The 19099-nt window shown below is 36.2% G+C and overlaps 1 protein-coding gene across 3 annotated transcripts in view; it reads right to left on the reverse strand.

The window, feature by feature from the left end:
• Positions 1-2817: 2817 nt before the first annotated feature.
• The window catches only part of PPP4R4 (protein phosphatase 4 regulatory subunit 4), a 126491-nt gene continuing 110209 nt past the window's right edge, over positions 2818-19099 (reverse strand). For 2 of the 3 annotated variants that reach the window (XM_059056141.2, XM_067027827.1), the window contains 6 exons: positions 18653-18722; positions 18135-18218; positions 17737-17830; positions 11862-11932; positions 6381-6528; positions 2824-3927 (listed from right to left, as the gene is read on the reverse strand). In XM_059056141.2, coding sequence (XP_058912124.1) covers positions 3903-3927; positions 6381-6528; positions 11862-11932; positions 17737-17830; positions 18135-18218; positions 18653-18722 — 492 coding nt within the window. In that variant the 3' untranslated portion in view covers positions 2824-3902. Of the gene's footprint in view, positions 3928-6380; positions 6529-11861; positions 11933-17736; positions 17831-18134; positions 18219-18652; positions 18723-19099 lie in introns of all 3 variants that reach the window. The other variant, XM_067027826.1, reaches the window with a different exon arrangement.

Consider the following 19099-nt stretch of genomic DNA (forward strand, 5'->3'; position numbering starts at 1 on the left):
TGTGTGTATAATAGAAATTATATTTTATGACTGCATTGGTATAAAGATGAATATATTCTGGGTTCTATCTGTCTTTATACCAGTGCTGTCAAAGTATGGAACTTGCTTGTTACAAGAAGTAAAACATCTTCATGGGCCCCTGAAAGTATCGTGGGCTCGAGGGCACTAGGGCACTGTGCCTACGGCATCTAATGGCTAAGTCATACGGGGCATCTCAGAGGAAGGAAAAAGTCACCCAGTGGAGCAATGGCAGAGTCAGAAGCCTGCCTCTCCTGACCCCAGTCTCCAAGCCCGTTTCACTCTTCTTTCTGTCTGCAGCATCTGATGGGGTCCCAACAGGCAGCATGGGCTCACCTCTCAGTCACCCACTGTGGCTAAATGGAATATAAACATGGACTTTGTCCCAAGGTTCAAAGAAAAACAGCAAATACTTTCTCAGCCAGTCATTTTCTGTTACAGAGACAAGAAAATATTTTAGGAGTAATTTCAGAGAATCGTGAACAGAGTTAACTAATCTTAGAATGTTGACTCACAGCCTAATTGGATTTTTATGTTTGCTATCCAATTTAAATATACTTAAAATTAATGTATTGATTAGTCATCTTATTATAATAAGTCAGAGTTATGTAAATAGTACTTAATGTGAACAGGTAATAATAATAATAAGCAGCAGTCTAGAGACTAACTCTTCATCATTCTAAAACCTGAACATGAGTTTATTCCTGTATTCCCTTCCAAGGGCACTAGCTGACTTCAGTAAGCCAGGCAACTCCAGGGCCTAGAAAGAAACAAAAATAGATGGCTAACTTCAGTTGGCATTCTTAAGTGAGTTGTTAGTATTCAACTAATGAGGTTCATTTATGGAAAAATAGTAGAAAGGGAAATAAAAGAGGGCTCCAGTTACCCATTCTTAAGAGATGAAATCTAAAAAAGAAAGCCTATGAGAACACAATACCCTCTGAAATAAATATGGCCAAACCCAGTTATAAAAAAGATTCATTATTATCAAAGGATTCCTAGAACATACATATCAAACTCTCCCCTTATCTCTGCATATATTTGCACAAAACAATAATGGCATAACAATGATATCTGACATTACTCTTTAAGGTAGAAAATGGCCCTATTCTCTATAAAAAAATTAATGTTTCCCCACATATGCTTGAAGAAGCTCCAGGGACAGTAGGTTTTAGATTTTCTAAATATATATGCATGGTGAAAAAATGCAGACCAATGAAAAATGTACTGGATCTTACAAAAAAAATTCAAGGTTTCAACTGAGGGGGAAAATTCTGAGCATTGTAACAATGCTTCACTATATTTAAGTGTCAGGTTTTAAGAACTGTTCCTACACACACACACACACACACACACACACACACACACACTCTCTCTCTCTCTCTCTCTCTCTCTCTCTCTCTCTCTCTCACTCTCTCACACACATGCTATATAACAACTAAGAACAGATTACTGACTTAATTGAATTCATTTTATCTTCGCTGTAAAACCACTAGGGCCAAGCTAAAGAGACTGTTCCATTTCAATTCAAATATTTCACATATGTCCACTAACTGCAGGCAAAATGGACTTACTCCTCCAGAATAAGGTGTCTTTATAAAGCTCAGGAAATCAAGTAACGGAAATGACTTTTAAATGTGTATGAGGTTATGGAAGAAAAGCTCTATATGCTCCTCTCTATTAAGTAAAATCCTTTTTTGCCCTCTCCATTTCTGCCAGTAAAGTTGATTCTACAGGTTTACTTTTTTGCTTAATGCCAACTAGTGAAATTTTGGAACATGTCCTTAAAACTGCAAGTTTCCACAATTAACAGAAGAGATGTCCCTATTTCTCTGCAGCTACAGATGGAGGGAGATCTTTCCTTGTCACACAACTGGTTTAAAGGAACTATTTGATAAGTTGTTAAACTAAGAACTTTTATAAGAGTTATCGGTCTTGTTTCCAGTGTAAATCGAGATATATGTGGATACTCATAACTGTCACCAATTTGTTTTTTACTGTTTTTACATATCTGTCCTTGGAAGTATAGTTTTAACAAATATTTCAACGACTTTAGAAATTATCACGTTCTGTAGACAAAAGCAAGGAAACCTCCAAACATAACTTTGATTGACTGTCTTAACTGATAATTTAGTGCCTAAGACTGCAGCTGACTTCTGTAGATTTCTGAGCTCTATAAGCAGTAGGGCCTTTTCTCTGTCAAATTGTTTTCCTCTTCTCCCGCATGCATGGTGGAAAATAAAAAGTTCCTAACTCTGCTAAATTTATGTTTGAACAAATAAACTGAAATTCTCCATTTTTTTAAGTAACAGAGTCAATGTGGACTATGAATCAAAGTACTAGAAAAACTGACGCTGTTCTGAGGTCCATTACATCCCCCCAATACTTTCTCCTAGATCATAATGTATTCAGTTCCACGTTAGTGATGTTAGTAGGAGACGTCACTAAAATAGTTAAATGAAAGCCACAAAGAATGCATGAATTAACCAGTACTGTCAAGCTTCTCATACCTACTCAATTTTTAATTACTGACAAAATGAATGGTTGAACAATTCCATTTACCTGATTGTCCTTAAATGAAAGATATTAAGAATCACTAAAAATAGCCAAAAAAGAGGCCATATGTAAGGAAAGGGGGAAACAAACAGCATGAAAGCCTCACACTGAGCAGCTGTCCCCTGGGTAATTTATAGTTGATGCCCTTGAGCTTTTCTTGTTCATTACTTAAGAATGAACTGTCTTTAATTACCGAATAAAAACTGCAGGAAAGTATTTAAAACTTTTTTCACAAACACAGGTATCTCATTAACCTATGTTTTATTTTGAGTAAGTTCATTATTCATTATTTCACATTATAAAAAGTAACCACACGCATATGCATTCACAAATTAGATCTTTATCATACATCAGTATATTTTAAAAAAACAAATATTTTCTAATATCAATAGGGTTATATGCTGATTGCATTTTGAAATAGAGAAGCTGACAATAGCTTCATACAGTATATCTCAAGAACTGACATTTTTAAAATTAAGAACTGAATATATCCCACGGGCAAATGTTGATGGAAATATTAGCATTAGTACAAATATATGCTGTTGACATAGCTTAAGCATGATAGCTTGGAATAACAGCTGATTCAAACTAGAGTCATCATTTTTAACTCAGTAAGGACAAATACAATCTAAAATGTAAACAAAGTATTTATAAAATAAATTCTTCTAGGAAATAAAGGAAATCATCAATCTGTTATTTTTAAGGTAGTTGTAGCTAAAAGTTATCAGAAATCTTTGTAGAATTTTCATTGCCAAATTTTAATTTCCAGATGTCGAGGTACAACAACTTGTCACCACAATCGTAGGACTGATATAATTTCGGACAGCTGTTTGTACCCTGTTTCAGTGTGACTTTTCAATTGGGCTTGGAGATTTGTGAGAAAATGCAGTGTCATTCTTACTCCCAAGTCCCCAGCCAAGTGATTATCTAGGCAGGGCAATTTCAGTTGATTTGGACCTTTCAATTTGTAAATGCTAAACTCTAGAACAATTAAATAGATGGTTTCCTGCACAAATAAATGCAGACTTATCTCTTTTGTAGCAGTAGTTAAAGCACATACCTAAAGTTGTTTTTCATTACACTTCACTATAACACTGAAATTCTGTAACCACATTATTATTCAAGAAATATATATTATACCTCCTAGGGAATATAATTTCAAACATGGAACGTTTAACAACATCAACTGCCATTATGTATCTCTCTCTTTCCCATTTATTTAAAAAAAAAAAAAAAAAAAAAAAAAAGCCCGAGCTATTGCGTTAGCTTTTGTCCATCGATCACATTATCTCCAGTTGTCTTTGTTTTGCCTCCTTCAAGCAGATGATCTAAGGATTGGATTTTCTGGATTTTCTTTGTCAAAAGGAGGAAAGAAAGAGAGAAGAATGAAAGAGAGAAAGAAGAGAGAGAGAAGAAGGAGAAGGAAAGAAGAAAAAAAAGAAAACAAAACATGAAAAATTTTATACATATAATGCTTACAAAGTAAAGAAATAGATATAATCTACATTGAATAAACCTAATATATGAGAACTGTGAATTACATATTAAAGATCACTTGGAATAACCTTTAACTACTAAATCCTATGTGCATCTAACATAGCATTCAGTTCAATTCATACTTTTCCTACGTTTTTCACTTTCTATAACCATAACAGAAATTAACACAGCCTAAAAATATATCAATTGTCTGGCCTTGAGAGACATAAGATATGATGCATTCCGTACTTCCTTTAAGACACTGATATTCCTAAATACCAGATGTGTCATCTCCATGATACTGTAAAGCTGGAGAATGTCTTGCATAGAATTTTTTTGAGCAGCAAAAACCGAGATAATTAATAGTTTCTGAAATCACTTCATAGGTTTATTTTAAGAAGAAAAGGATAGATTTTCACTTGGATATGGCATGGCACTGAACGGTGGATAATACTCCACAGAAACATCACCAATGTAGATATCAATCACCTATTTCAGTTATGTGGCGGTGTGCATTCATGAGAGAGTCCAAATTAGAACCACGTAACATGGAGAGAGAGTTGTGGACTTGCAGATTCAGTTATACATTAATAAAGCAGCTGTGATACCAATATTCCTCCTTCTTCAGAATATTCAGAAAAGAAGAAACAAACTTCATGTGACTTGTCAGCAGAGTGTTTGTTTCTAGATTCATTTTTTAAAACAATCAATTATAGATATAACTGAGTATATGATTATTTATATAATTATGTATTATAAATATTGAACAAGAGAAAATTCAGTCAATAAAAAGGAAAAACATGCTCACAACAAAAAAACAGATAAAGATAGTAATCTGAAATAAAGGAGAGCTAGTATAAATATATTAGGTTTCAATGGTCTTTACTTATTAAAAAATGCCTATTGCATTTAGAAAGATAAGCTGAAAAGAGAATGAATTGCATTCTGATGTTATTAAACGTGTTCTTCAATAGAAGAATTCCAGGGCAATCTTTCGACAGGAAGAGGGTCAAGGGTGATCGAGAGGAAGGATTTCAGGATGCCAGAATGGAAGGCACCTCGGAGGATGAACTGTAAGCCTTGCCCTGTCATTTCGCGGACACACCGAGGACCAGAGTGCTCGCCGGAACCGCCACAGGAACCAGGGCATGAGGCTCCGGCTCCGTGCTCCCCATAGACCATTACCCTGCCCTGCCTCTATTTTGAGACTTTAAATGGAACTCCCACAGTATAATCAGAGCAATAATTGTATGGCTAAGAGATTCTCTGTAAATAAAAGTATCTTCTGTATGAATACTGCTAACCTGTACTATCAATATTATTTTTTCTATTGCTATTACTTTCTTCTATTATGTAGTCCTACTCTTTCCTTGAGCTCTATTCAATAAATGTATTTCTAAGTTTTGAATGAATTTTGAATACATCTATATTTGTATACACCAATGACCAATTAAAATTTTTGAACAAATTATAATACAGTTCAGTTCCTAAATGGGACTCCAGTGTGGAGTTTCTGCAAAAAGATGCACATCAGAAACTTTATTAGAAAATATTCATGAGTTAAGTGAAATATGTTTAAAAGAAAGTCTGAATCCTGTTTAAATTCTCTTCTAATCAGAAGATTCACCTGTCCCATATGAAAGCGGAAATGTGTAACTATAGTTTGGGCATTTTGGATGAAATCACTTCTACCTGGATATGACCTCCCGTTATGGAGACTTTTTTTGGCACTACCCTCTTAAATGTTTAACCTAAAAGAAATAAAGGCTTTGACACTTCAAACAGGATATAAATGGTGCATAAAAAGGAACCACAAGGGGAAAAGGAGAATAGAGGCCCTTTGTGACCTTTATAACTTTAAGGAACGAATGTTGTCTGTAGAATCTAGCTTATTGGACCCGTAACTCTGGATTATATGCTGCAGTAATATTTCTTAAGTGGCATCAGTTACACCCATCCCTCTGAGCACTGGGTGATTAAATGCTGTGTACTTAAGCTAGTTGTTTAAAGGAATGCAATTATACTCTGTCTTCTCAGAGCTAAATTTCCTGAATGCAAATATCTCACAGAAAAATAAACAGATCTCAGATATTAGTGGGAACCATTTAAAGTTTCTTGTCAACTCCCTAAGGTTACAATGTCTTTGCCATATATAAATTATCTTATATAAAGTATCTAACGTAACAGTGATAATAATAATCCCTTTTAATTGATGACATTGCCTCATTACAGACATCTTCTATTCTTTGGAAAGTATTTAAGCGGGAAGGTGTACACTGAGGAAAAAGAACAGAAGAAAACACTTAGCAGTACATCACCGGATTACTTACAAGGTAGCCTTCCGTGGTTGTGTATCTTTACTTCCACTGCTCTTGGGATCACCTGAGTTACCTGTCCCGCGGGAGGTGCTGGGCAGGGGAGTATTAGAAGAAAAGGAACTGGGGGTACTACTGGCATTGCGAGTCCGGAATGAATCATCTGAAAGTAATACATGTACAGTCAGCCAGATGGAATATACTTAGAGAGATGTGAACCTTAGAGAAGGTTATTAAGTAACTGACTTTATTTCCCTTCTTTTAAAGTCAACTTTATTAAGGTATAATTTATATACAATAAGTTGCGCAAATTTAAGGTTCTGACATTTGTACACACCCGTGAAGCCATCACCACAATCAAGCGTGAACACATCCATCACTGGATGTTTGCTCTGCCTCCTTGTCATCTCTCCCTCCACCCCCCTCCCCAATCCAGGCAACCACAGACCTGCCTCCTGTCACTACTGATTAGTCTGCATTTTACAGGATATTGTATAAATGGAATCATACAGTATGTATGCTTTTTTGTCTGGCTTCTTTCGTGCAGCATAACTACGCTGCGATCCATCCACATCGCTACCTCATCCTTTTTATTACTGACTGGTATTCCCACTGCACATTTGTCTATCCATTCTCCTATCGACAGACATTATGATATTTTTCCAAAAATTTGTTACCTATTACAAATAGAGCTTCTATGGACAACTGTGTGCAAGTCTGTGTATGGACATATGTTTTAATTTCTCTTCAGTAAAAGTCTTGGCATGGAACTGCTGAATCACATAGTAAGTGTATATTTAACTTCATAAGAAACTGCCAAACTGCTGTCCAAAGTGATTATACCATTTTGCATTTCCAACAGCAACATATGAGAGTCCTGGAAAGTTACTCCACATCCTCACACACACTTGATGTTGTGAGTCTTTTTAGTCATTCTAGTGGGTGTGAAGTGGTATCTCCTTGTATGTGTGTGTGTGTGTGGGGGGGGTTCTCATTGCTTTAATTTGCATTTCTTAATGATTACTGATCTTAAGCATCTTTTTACTTACTTATTTGTATCTTCTTTCATGAAGTGCATGTTCAATTTTTTTCCCATTTTAAAATCAGTTGCCTGATTTGTTTTAAAGATCTTTGTATATTCTTAAAATTAAAAATAGAACTACCATATGATCCTGCAACCCAACTCCTGGGCATATATCCAGAGAAAAGCATAATTCGAAAAGATACAGGCACCCCAATGTTCATTGCAGCACTGTTTACAATAGCCAAGACATGGAAGCAACCTAAATGTCCATCAACAGAGGAATGGATAAAGAAGATGTGGTGGAATATAGAATATTACTCAGCCATAAAAAAAAGAATAAAATAATGCCATTCGCAGCAACATGTATGGACCTAGAGATTATCATAATAAGTGAAGTAAGCCAGAGAAAGATAAATATCATATGATATTGCTTATATGTGGAATCTAAAAAAAAAAAAAAAAAAAAGATACAAATGAACTTATTTCCAAAGTAGAAAGAGACTCACAGACATAGAAAACTAACTTATGGTTACCAAAGGGGAAAGGTGGGAAAAGGGGGGGAGGGATAAATTAGGAGGTTGGGATTAACACATACACCCTGCTATATAAATAATAAAATAGATAACCAACAAGGAACTACTGTATAGCATAGGGAACTATACTCAGTATTTTGTAATAACCTATAAGGAAAGAGGACCTGTGGAAGAATACATGTATAACTGAATTGCTGTGTTGTGCACCTGAAACTAACACAATATTGTAAATCAACTATACTTCAACTTAAAAAAAAAAAAAAAGATCTTTGTATATTCTGGATACAAGTCCTTTGTCAGGTGTTTGTAACATGAATATTTTCTCCCAATCTGTGTCCTGCCTTTTATTTTTTTAATGCTCTATTTCAAAGTGCTAAAACTTTAAATTTTTATGAAGTCCAATATGTTAATTTTTTTCTTTATGGTTTGGAAAACCTTTTGTCGATTCCAAAATCACAAAGACTCCCTTCTATATTTTCTTCAGAAATATCAGAGTTTTAGCTTTTATGCTTAAGTTTAGAATACATGTTGAGTTAATTTTGTGTACAGTTGTGAGATAAGAATTGAAGTTCAGTTCTTTGGGTTTTTTACGGATATCCAATTGTTCTAGTATCATTTTAAAAAATACAATCACGTCACCTTTGTTGAAACTCAGCTGACTATGTACGTCAGGGCAGGGCACACAATCTTGAGTACTGACGCTTTAGTAGTAAATGATGAAATCAAGTAATTGACATTCTCTAACTTTATTTTTTTTCAAAATACTCAGTTCAATGAATCTGAATACACAGTAAATTTCAAAAAGACTGTCAAAATTGTTATCAGGATTGCACTGAATCTCTGGCTCAATTTAAAATGAATTGACATCATAACAATATTAAGTTTTCTAATCCATAAACAGGGTACAGCTTTCCATTTATTTATGTTTTCTTTAATTTCTTTCAGCAACATTTTGGAAGTTCTGAGTGTGCATTTAGGACACATTTTGTTAAATTTATTCCTATGCATTTAAAATCTTTGAAGTTATTTTAAATATTATCTTTAAATAGACAATTTTTTGAAGTATTAGATTTATAGAAAAATTTAGAAGAGAGTATAAAGAATTCCCACCTACCCCTTCCACCTAGTTCCCCTATTATTAACACCTTACATTTACATACTATACTTGGTACAATTAGTGAGCCAGTGATGACACATCATTATTAACAAAAATCCACAGTGTGTTTGAATTCTGTCAGTCTCACCCAATGTGTTTTTGTCTCAGGATCCCATCCAGGGCACCACAGTACACTTACTTGTCAGCTCCCCTTAGGCTCTCCTTGGCTGGGACAGTTTCTTAGCCTTTCCTTGCTTTTGATGACCTTAACAGTTTTTAGGGGTACTGGTCAAATATTTTGTAGGATGTGCCTCTACTGGAATTTGTCTGATGTTTTTCTCACAATTAGACTAGGGTTCCGGGTTTGAGGAAGAATGAGAAGAGGTAAAGTAGCATCTTCATCACATCGTGTCAAGGAGGAACACTGTGACAAATTTTTTCTCGTTATATGTGTTTTATTTATACTTCATGACAGATCACTAGAAATGGGATTTTTTTGAGGCATAGACTATTTTATAAAACTAGGATTCTTTTTGTGTGTGTGGTAACTGGGCCTCTCACTGCTGTGGCCTCTCCCGTTGCGGAGCACAGGCTCCGGACGAGCAGGCTCAGCGGCCATGGCTCACGGGCCTAGCCTCTCCGCGGCATGTGGGATCTTCCCAGACCGGGGCATGAACCCATGTCCCCTGCATTGGCAGGCGGACTCTCAACCACTGTGCCACCAGGGAAGCCCGTAAAACTAGGATTCTTGATGAACTTGACCAAACTGCTTCCAAAGGGTTCCACAAATTTTCATACCCACCCAAACTAGATACATTGCAATGTGTTTCCCTGAATCCTTACTGGAATTCCCTTTACATTTCCCCCAGTCTGTGGTGCCCACATAGCTTTGGAATGCTGAAATTGATGACTGACGGATTCATCTTAAGTAAAAAGCATCAATTAGATCTTCCGCTCTACACTTGACCTTACCTTTATTTTATTTAACACTACTCCCCCTACACCCTCTCCATGCTCCAGCCAAACAGCCTGCTGTTGCTCCCTGAAGACACAACAGTCAGCTTTTCCTTCTAACAGGTCCTCTGCATGGGACAGTATTCCACACCCATCTCTGCCTGTCAAAATCCTAGCATACCTTAAAGTTCACCTCAAATGATAATCATCCTGAAGCCCGTCTTAAGCCTCAAAAGTAAATAAAATCCCTTCTCTCTGTGAACACTTAATACATTTGTTAAGAGACATTTTGATCCCATTTTCTCTTTGTAGATCAGATATGTAATTGTATAGTGACTTTTTCCTCAGTCTGTAATTCATTAAGTAATAAATAAATAAGTAATAAGCACATTCTTCTAATCAAGAAACCTAGGAGATATTTCATTCAACCTATTCCCTCTCCCCAAAATAATACCAAAATTTTAAGATAGAATACTTCTCAAATATTTTAATAAATAATTTACCCTTATGAGAGACATGCACTTATTTAAGGCTTTGGATGTTAAGTTTTAGAATCTGCATATCATACACAAGCCTACCTTGTTTTATTGCTCTTCACTTTACTGCAGATAGAACAGAAAATGCGTTTTTTATAAATTGAAGGTTTGTGGCAACACTGGGCCCAGCAAGTCTAACAGCACCATTTTTCCAACAGCATTTGCTCGCTTCTTGTCTTCGTGTCAGATTTTGATAATTCTTACAATATTTCCAACTGTTTCATTATTATTATATTTACGGTGGTCTGTGATCAGTGATCTTTGATGTTACTATTGCAATTGTCTTGGGGCACCATGAACCACACTCACATAAGATGGCAAACTTGGGCTCGCCTGGTGGTGCAGTGGTTAAGAATCCGCCTGCCAATGCAGGGGACACAGGTTTGAGCCCTGGTCCGGGAAGATCCCACATGCCGCGGAGCAAGTAAGCCTGTGCGCCGCAACTACTGAGTCTGTGCTCTAGAGCCTGTGAGCCACAACTACTGAAGCCCGCATGTCACAGCTACTGAAGCCAATGTGCCACAACTACTGAAGCCTGCGTGCCTACAGTCCGTGCTCTGCAACAAGAGAAGCCACCGCAATAAGCCTGTGCACTGCAACGAAGAGTAGCCCCCGCTCACCGCAACTAAAGAAAGCCCACACAGCAAGGAAGATCCAACGCAGCCATAAATAAATAAATAAATAAATAAAAATAAAGTTCCCTTAAAAAAAAAAAAAGATGGCAAACTTAATCGATTTATGTTGTGTCTGTTCTGATTGCTCCACTTACTGGCCATTCCCCCATCTCTCTCCTCCTCAGGCCTCCCTGTTCCCTGAGACACAACAATATTGTGTCCAATAAAGGCCATACCTACTTGTTATGTGTTGTCTATGGCTGCTTTTACTCTGTCACACCAGAGTTGAGTAATTGTGACAGAAACCAATTGGACAACAGAGCCCAAAATATTTATCATGTGGCCCTTTACCCCTGGTATAAACTTTCAAATACATAATATTGTAACTGTTTAGCAGCATATGATCCACAGTGAAGCCCTGCTGTTTTTAACTGCCTTAAAAATTATTGCAAAAACTTTTAGTCTATGCCTCATTAGGTCTTCAGACCATGGTAAAACCTATCTTATTTTGTCCTTTTCCTCTTTTGCAAATATTGAACTCTGACTCTTGACACAGCGAAAACAAAATAGTATTGTTAAGCATCTTCTTAATTGTTAGGGAAAAGTTTAATTTCTTTGCTATTTGATAAAGATATAAATTTAGGGAAACTGCATCTAGAAATAAAGAAATGGGTCATTGAAGGAAAATCATATTTTATTAAATTTAACAATTTTTTGAAGAACTCAGATTTCTACTTACCAGTTAGTGAAATCACAGAAGTCTTCGTTAACCCTGAGACAGAAGGTGTATATGCTGCTGTAGAACTTTTACTAGAAAAGAACATGATTTAGTTAAAATACAGGAATATGCTTCTTTCAATCCCAGTCATCTAGCACTAGTCTTTGCTAATCTTTTTAAAAATGCTTTCCTCTACTTCTTATGAAACATGCTTGCTATTTTTATTTCCCATTTATTTTTTACATTCCATGCCTCACAATAATTACTTTGTCTTTAACTTAAAATAATTTCCTTAAATTTCTGCTACATCAAAATAACAGGTCTTCTATTGATGCTCAGCCAAAACAGGTAATGTGGATAAAATTTTCCTGGAAATAACTTATCTTTAGTTCTAATCTCTTTTATCCATCTTGAGATCACCCTATTGGCTAGGAACTTTAGAAGGATCTACCAATAATGTCCAAAAATATAGCTGAAAATCTAGAATAAGCTTTCTATTCAATCTTTTATAAGAAGATAAAAATAATAAAAGAAAAACATTTTTCCCATAACGTTATTTTTTTTGATCGTTTTTTTTTTTTTTCTTTTTTTTTTTTTTTTTTTTGGTATGTGGGCCTCTCACTGTTGTGGCCTCTCCCGTTGCGGAACACAGGCTCCGGACGCACAGGCTCAGTGGCCATGGCTCACGGGTCCAGCCACTCCGCGGCATGTGGGATCTTCCCAGACCGGGGCACGAACCCGCGTCCTCTGCATCGGCAGGCGGACTCTCAATCACTGCGCCACCAGGGAAGCCGATAAATAGTTTTGAAGACATTTATTTTCCCTTAAAATTACTTTGCTTGCCGCTTGATATACAGCTGTTATATACTATATGTATACAATATATATAAAATTCATGGTCAATTTATGCTGATTCTCTCCTAATCTTAACTGTTTCTAATTTTGTGTTCTGGGCCAAAAGGGAGACTACACATTCATCTACCATCAGGAGAACTCTGTTGTCACCACTTTACCACAGAAACAGGCCAGTGGCTTCTTTACGGACAGAAACAACACTAGCAGCAAACAGATGTCCACATCCATTTAGTAAATGGGGCACGTTCATACACATTTAGAAGTTGTGTGGCATAGGTGATAGAGCATAAACAATACACGGATTCCATGATGTTGTTATAAAGCATCAGGGCAGTAGTCTTCCTAGAATTCCAGGATACCTATTTCTTATGGAAATTCGTAGACTACTTTTTTTTTAACATGAAATTTTTATAGAAGATAACTTAGAAATTACTGACCTATAAAAACCTAAAAATTAATCCTGATTTTATTTAATAATATAAACATTTCACATAAAGATGTATGACTATAAAATGAAAATTAAGTCAGAACAAGACCCATATATATGCTGTCTACAAGAGACCCACTTCAGACCTAGGGATACATACAGATTGAAAGTGAGGGGATGGAAAAACATATTCCATGCAAATGAAAATCAACAGAAAGCTGGAGTAGCAATATTCATATCAGACAAAATTGACTTTAAAATAAAGAATGTTAAAAGATACAAGGAAGGACACTACATAATGATCAAGGGATCAATCCAAGAAGAAGATATAACAATTGTAAACATTTACGCACCCAACATAGGAGCACCTCAATACATAAGGCAAATGCTAACAACAGCCATAAAAGAGGAAATCGACAAGAACACAATAATCGTGCGGGACGTTAACATCCCATTTATACCAATGGACAGATCATCCAGACAGAAAATTAATAAGGAAACACAAGCCTTAAATGACACATTAGACCAGATAAACTTAATTGATAATTATAGGACATTCCATCCAAAAGCAGCAGAATACACTTTCTTCTCAAGTGCACATGGAACATTCTCCAGGAGAGATCACATCTTGGGTCACAAATCAAGCCTCAGTAAATTTAAGAAAACTGAAATCATATCAAGCATCTTTTCAGACCAAAATGCTATGAGATTAGAAATCAATTACAGGAAAAAAAACTGTAAAAAACACAAACACATAGAAGCTAAACAATATGTTATTAAATAACCGATGGATAACTGAAGAAATCAAAGAGGAAATCAAAAAATACCTAGAAACAAATGACAATGAAAACATGATGACCCAAAACCTATGGGATACAACAAAAAGCAGTTCTAAGAGGGAAGTTTATAGCAATACAATCTTACCTCAAGAAACAAGAAAAATCTCAAACAACCTAACCTTACACGTAAAGCAACTAGAGAAAGAAGAACAAGCAAAACCCAAAGTTAGTAAAAGAAAAATCATAAAAATCAGAGCAGAAGTAAACGAAATAGAAATGAAGAAAACAACAGCAAAGATCAATGAAACTAAAAGCTGGTTGTTTGAGAAGATAAACAAAATTGATAAACCTTTAGCCAGACTCATCAAGAAAAAAAAGGGAGAGGACTCAAATCAATAAAATTAGAAATGAAAAAGGAGAAGTTACAACTGACACCACAGAAATACATAAGAGACTACTACAAGCAACTATATGCCAATAAAATGGACAACCTGGAAGAAATGGAAAAATTCTTAGAAAGGTATAACTTTCCAAGACTGAACCAGGAAGAAACAGAAAATATGAACAGACCAATCACAAGTAATGAAATTGAAACTGTGATTAAAAATCTTCCAACAAACAAAAGTCTTGGACCAGTTGGCTTCACAGGTGAATTCTATCAAGCATTTAGAGAAAAGCTAACACCCAACCTCTCAAACTCTTCCAGAAAATTGCAGAGGAAGGAACACTCCCAAGCTCATTCTAAGAGGCCACCATCACCCTGACACCAAAACCAGACAAAGATAAGATATCACGAAAAAAGAAAATTATAGGCCAATATCACTGAGGAACACAGACACAAAAATCCTCAACAAAATACTAGCAAACAGAATCCAACAACACATTAAAAGGACCATACACCGTGATCAAGTGGGACTTATCCCAGAGATACTAGGATTCTTCAATATATGCAAATCAATCAATGTGATATACTATATTAACAAATTGAAGAATGAAAACCATATGATCATCTCAATAGATGCAGATAAGGCTTCTGACAAAATTCAACACCCATTTATGATAAAAACTCTCCAGAAAGTGGGCATAGAAGGAACCTACCTCAACATAATAAAGGCCATATATGACAATTCCACAGCAAACATCATTCTCAACAGTGAAAAACTAAAAGCATTTCCTTTAAGTTCAGGAACAAGACAAGGGTGTCCATTCTTGTCACTATTATTCAACATAGTTTTGGAAGTCCTAGCCACAGCAATCAGAGAAGAAAAAGGAATAAAAGGAATCCAAATTGGAAAAGAAGTAAAACTGTCACTGTTTGCAGATGACATGATACTATAATAAAGCCACCAGAAAACGAGTAGAGTTTACCAATGAATTTGGTAAAGTTGCAGGATACAAAATTAATACAAAGAAATCTCTTGCATTCCTATACACTAACAATGAAAAATCAGAAAGAGATATTAAGGAAACAATCCTATTTACCATTGCAACAAAAGAATAAAATACCTAGGAATAAACCTACCTAAGGAGACAAAAGACTTGTACTCAGAAAACTATAGGATACTGATGAAAGAAATCAAAGACGACACCAACAGATGGAGAAACATACCATGTTCTTGGACTGGAAGAATCAATACTGTGAAAATGACTATACTACCCAAAGCAAGCTACAGATTCCATGTACTCCCTATCAAATTACCAATGGCACTGTTCACAGAATTAGAACAAAAAATTTTACAATTTGTATGGAAACACAAAAGATCCTGAATAGCCAAAGCAATCTTGAGAAAGAAAAACAGAGCTGGAAGAATCAGGCTCCCTGACTTCAGACTATACTACAAAGCTACATTCATCAAGACAGTATGGTACTGGCACAAAAACAGAAAAATAAATCAATGGAACAGGATACAAAGCCCAGAGATAAACCCACACACCTATGGTCACCTAATCCATGACAAAGGAGGCAAGAATGTACAATAGAGAAAAGACAGTCTCTTCAGTAAGTGGTGCTGGAAAAACTGGACAGCTACATGTAAAAGAATAAAATTAGAACACTCCTTAACACCACACACAAAAATAAACTCAAAATGGATTAAAGACCTAAATGTAAGGCCAGACACTGTAAAACGCTTAGAGGAAAACATAGGCAGAACCCTCCGACATAAATCTCAGAAAGATCTTTTTTTTGACCCACCTCCTAGAGTATGAAAATAAAACCAAAAATAAACAAGTGGGACCTAATTAAACTTAAAAGTTTTTGCATAGCAAAGGAAACCATAAACAAAACGAAAAGACAATGCTCAGAATGAGATTAAATATTTTCAAACAAAGCAACTGACAGGGCATTAATCTCTAAAATATATAAACAGTTCATGCAGCTCAATATCAAAAAAAATACAACCCAATGAAAAAATGGACAGAAGACCTAAATAGACATTTCTCCAGAGAAGACATACAGATGGCCAAGAAACACATGAAAAGGTGCTCAACGCCACTAATTATTAAAGAGATGCAAGTCAAAACTAAAATGAGGTATCACCTCACATCAGTCCGAATGGCCGTCATCAAAAAATCTACAAACAGGGCTTCCCTGGTGGCGCAGGGGTTGAGAATCCGCCTGCCGATGCAGGGGTCACGGGTTCGTGCCCCGGTCCGGGAAGATCCCACATGCCGCGGAGCGGCTGGGCCCGTGAGCCATGGCCGCTGAGCCTGCGCGTCCGGAGCCTGCGCTCCGCAATGGGAGAGGCCACAACGGTGAGAGGCCCGCGTACCGCAAAAAAAAAAAAAAAAAAAAAAAAAAAAAAAAAAAAAAAAAAAAAAATCTACAAACAAAAATGCTGGAGAGGATGTGGAGAAAACGGAACCCTCTTATACTGTTGGTGGGAATGCAAATTGGTACAAACACTATGGAGGTTCCTCATAAAACTAAAAATAGAATTACCATAAGACCCAGCAATCCAGCTCCTGGGCATATACCTGGAGAAAACCGTAATTCAAAAAGATACATGCAGGGCTTCCCTGGTGGCACAGTGGTTGAGAGTCCACCTGCCGATGCAGGGGACACGGGTTCATGCACAGCCTGGGAAGATCCCACATGCCGCAGAGAGGCTGGGCCCGTGAGCCATGGCCGCTGAGCCTGCGCGTCCGGAGCCTGTGCTCCGCAAAGGGAGAGGTCACAACAGTGAGAGCCCCACGTACCGCAAAAAAAAAAAAAAAAAAGATACATGCACACCATTGTTCACTGCAGCACTATTTACAACAGCCAGGACATGGAAGCAACCTAAATGTCCATCAACAGAGGAATAGATAAAGAAGATGTGGTACATATATACAAAGGAATATTACTCAGCCATAAAAAGGAACAAAATAGTGCCATTTGCAGAGGCGTGGATAGACCTAGAGACTGTCATACAGAGTGAAGTAAGTCAGAAATAGAAAAAGGAACATTGTATAATATCACTTATATGTGGAATCTAGAAAAGTGGTACAGATGAACTTATTTGCAAAGCAGAAACAGAGACACAGATGTGTCTGTGAACAAACTTATGGATACCAATGGGGAAGGGAGGTCGGGATGCATTGGGAGATTAGGGATTGACATAAACACAGTACTATGTATAAAATAACACAGGGAACTCTACTCAATGCTCTGTGGTGACTTAAATGGGAAGGAAATCTAAAAAAGAGGGGATATATGTATATGTATAACTGATTCACTTTGCTGTACAGCTGAAACTAACACAACATTGTAAAGCAACTATACTCCAATAAAATTAATTAAAAAATAAAATAGAATAAAAATTAAGCCAGAATGTGAGTAGCTGACAGATCATACCCAGCACACTTGTCTAAGTTGCCATATTTTGCATGAAAAGCTTGATTATTAAAAGACTGGCTTCGAATCAATTTGGATTTCTTGATTTCTTTGCCTAGAGTAACAAGCAAAAGGAAAATGCAATTGTTTAGTTCATCAGTTCATCCTTAGCTGCCCCAACCCCATTTCCTCTCCAACTCCCACAATTTTCAGTAAAACACTGACAGATGTAGCTTCCTTTCCTTAGCTTGACCTGACTAGTGTATCTCTTACCCCTACTGCCCATTAAAAACCACCAAAACAACCAACAGTAAAAGGCAAAAGGTGCCTTCAAATAATATATCTCATCTCATGGAGTGACTTCCCTGTAATTATTGTTTAGGAAAGGAAAAAAGGAGACACAAAAACAAGTTTCTTACTTGTGGATGGGGTGCCAGAAGAGGGTCCAGGGACAGAAATGGGGATGTTCTTGGGCAGAGTTGTTGGTGTCTTGGTGTCTCTACCTAAAACAAACTCTGATTTAAGTGCTATAATTTCATCTGAGTTCTTATTAATCTCCATACACATACAAGGCAATGCAGAGAATATGAATCACTATCCCTAGTGAAGCAACACTCTTTTCCAAATCTTACTTTTTATATATTTAAATATTTCAATCTCAGTTATTCAGTGATCAATTTCACAATCTTATTGCTGTTACAAAACTTCAAACTTTCCTTTGAAGGATCTGAACCTCCACATTGATCCTCACCATTTATTCATGTACTCCTAAATCTATATCACAATTAGCAGCCAATTTTTGAAAACAACTTTGATAAATGAAAGAAGGTGAAGTGATTTTTCATATTAAATTAAAAACTAAGCATGGTCTCTCAGCACGCTAGGATGCAACATCAGTTGGGTACCTTGGTGATAAAGACATGCGAAAACTACTTACGTTTCTTTTCAAAGGTTTTATCACTCATGGGCCTTCCATCGTTTTGTTGCTTTTCTTTTTCTAATTGTTCCTAGTAATAAAACAGTATCTTAGCATTAAAGGTAAGCATTAGATTTAGAAAATTGTTCTAATCAGAAATTACTCTAAGCTTTACAGGTACAGATACAGTTCACAAAAATATGTAACAGAAGTAATTTATTTTTCCAAATTAGTGTCTAAAGAAGTCAAAGTTCTTTCAGATTTGTGTTTTTTTAAACATCTACAGAATTGTGCCCTTGGAGGCTTGTCAAACTAAAACAATGAGTTTAGTATCATTGTTGTGATGAGCCATTAATTTCTACAATGTATTTACTAATTATCATCAGCAAAATGTGTTACTACTGGCCCTTTCCATTTCTGACTGATACATGGCAAAATCATGTTCTTCTTTTAAAAGACTGAGAGAAA

The sequence above is a fragment of the Kogia breviceps genome, chromosome 3 (assembly GCF_026419965.1).
Source record: "Kogia breviceps isolate mKogBre1 chromosome 3, mKogBre1 haplotype 1, whole genome shotgun sequence".
Lineage (NCBI taxonomy): Eukaryota > Metazoa > Chordata > Mammalia > Artiodactyla > Physeteridae > Kogia > Kogia breviceps.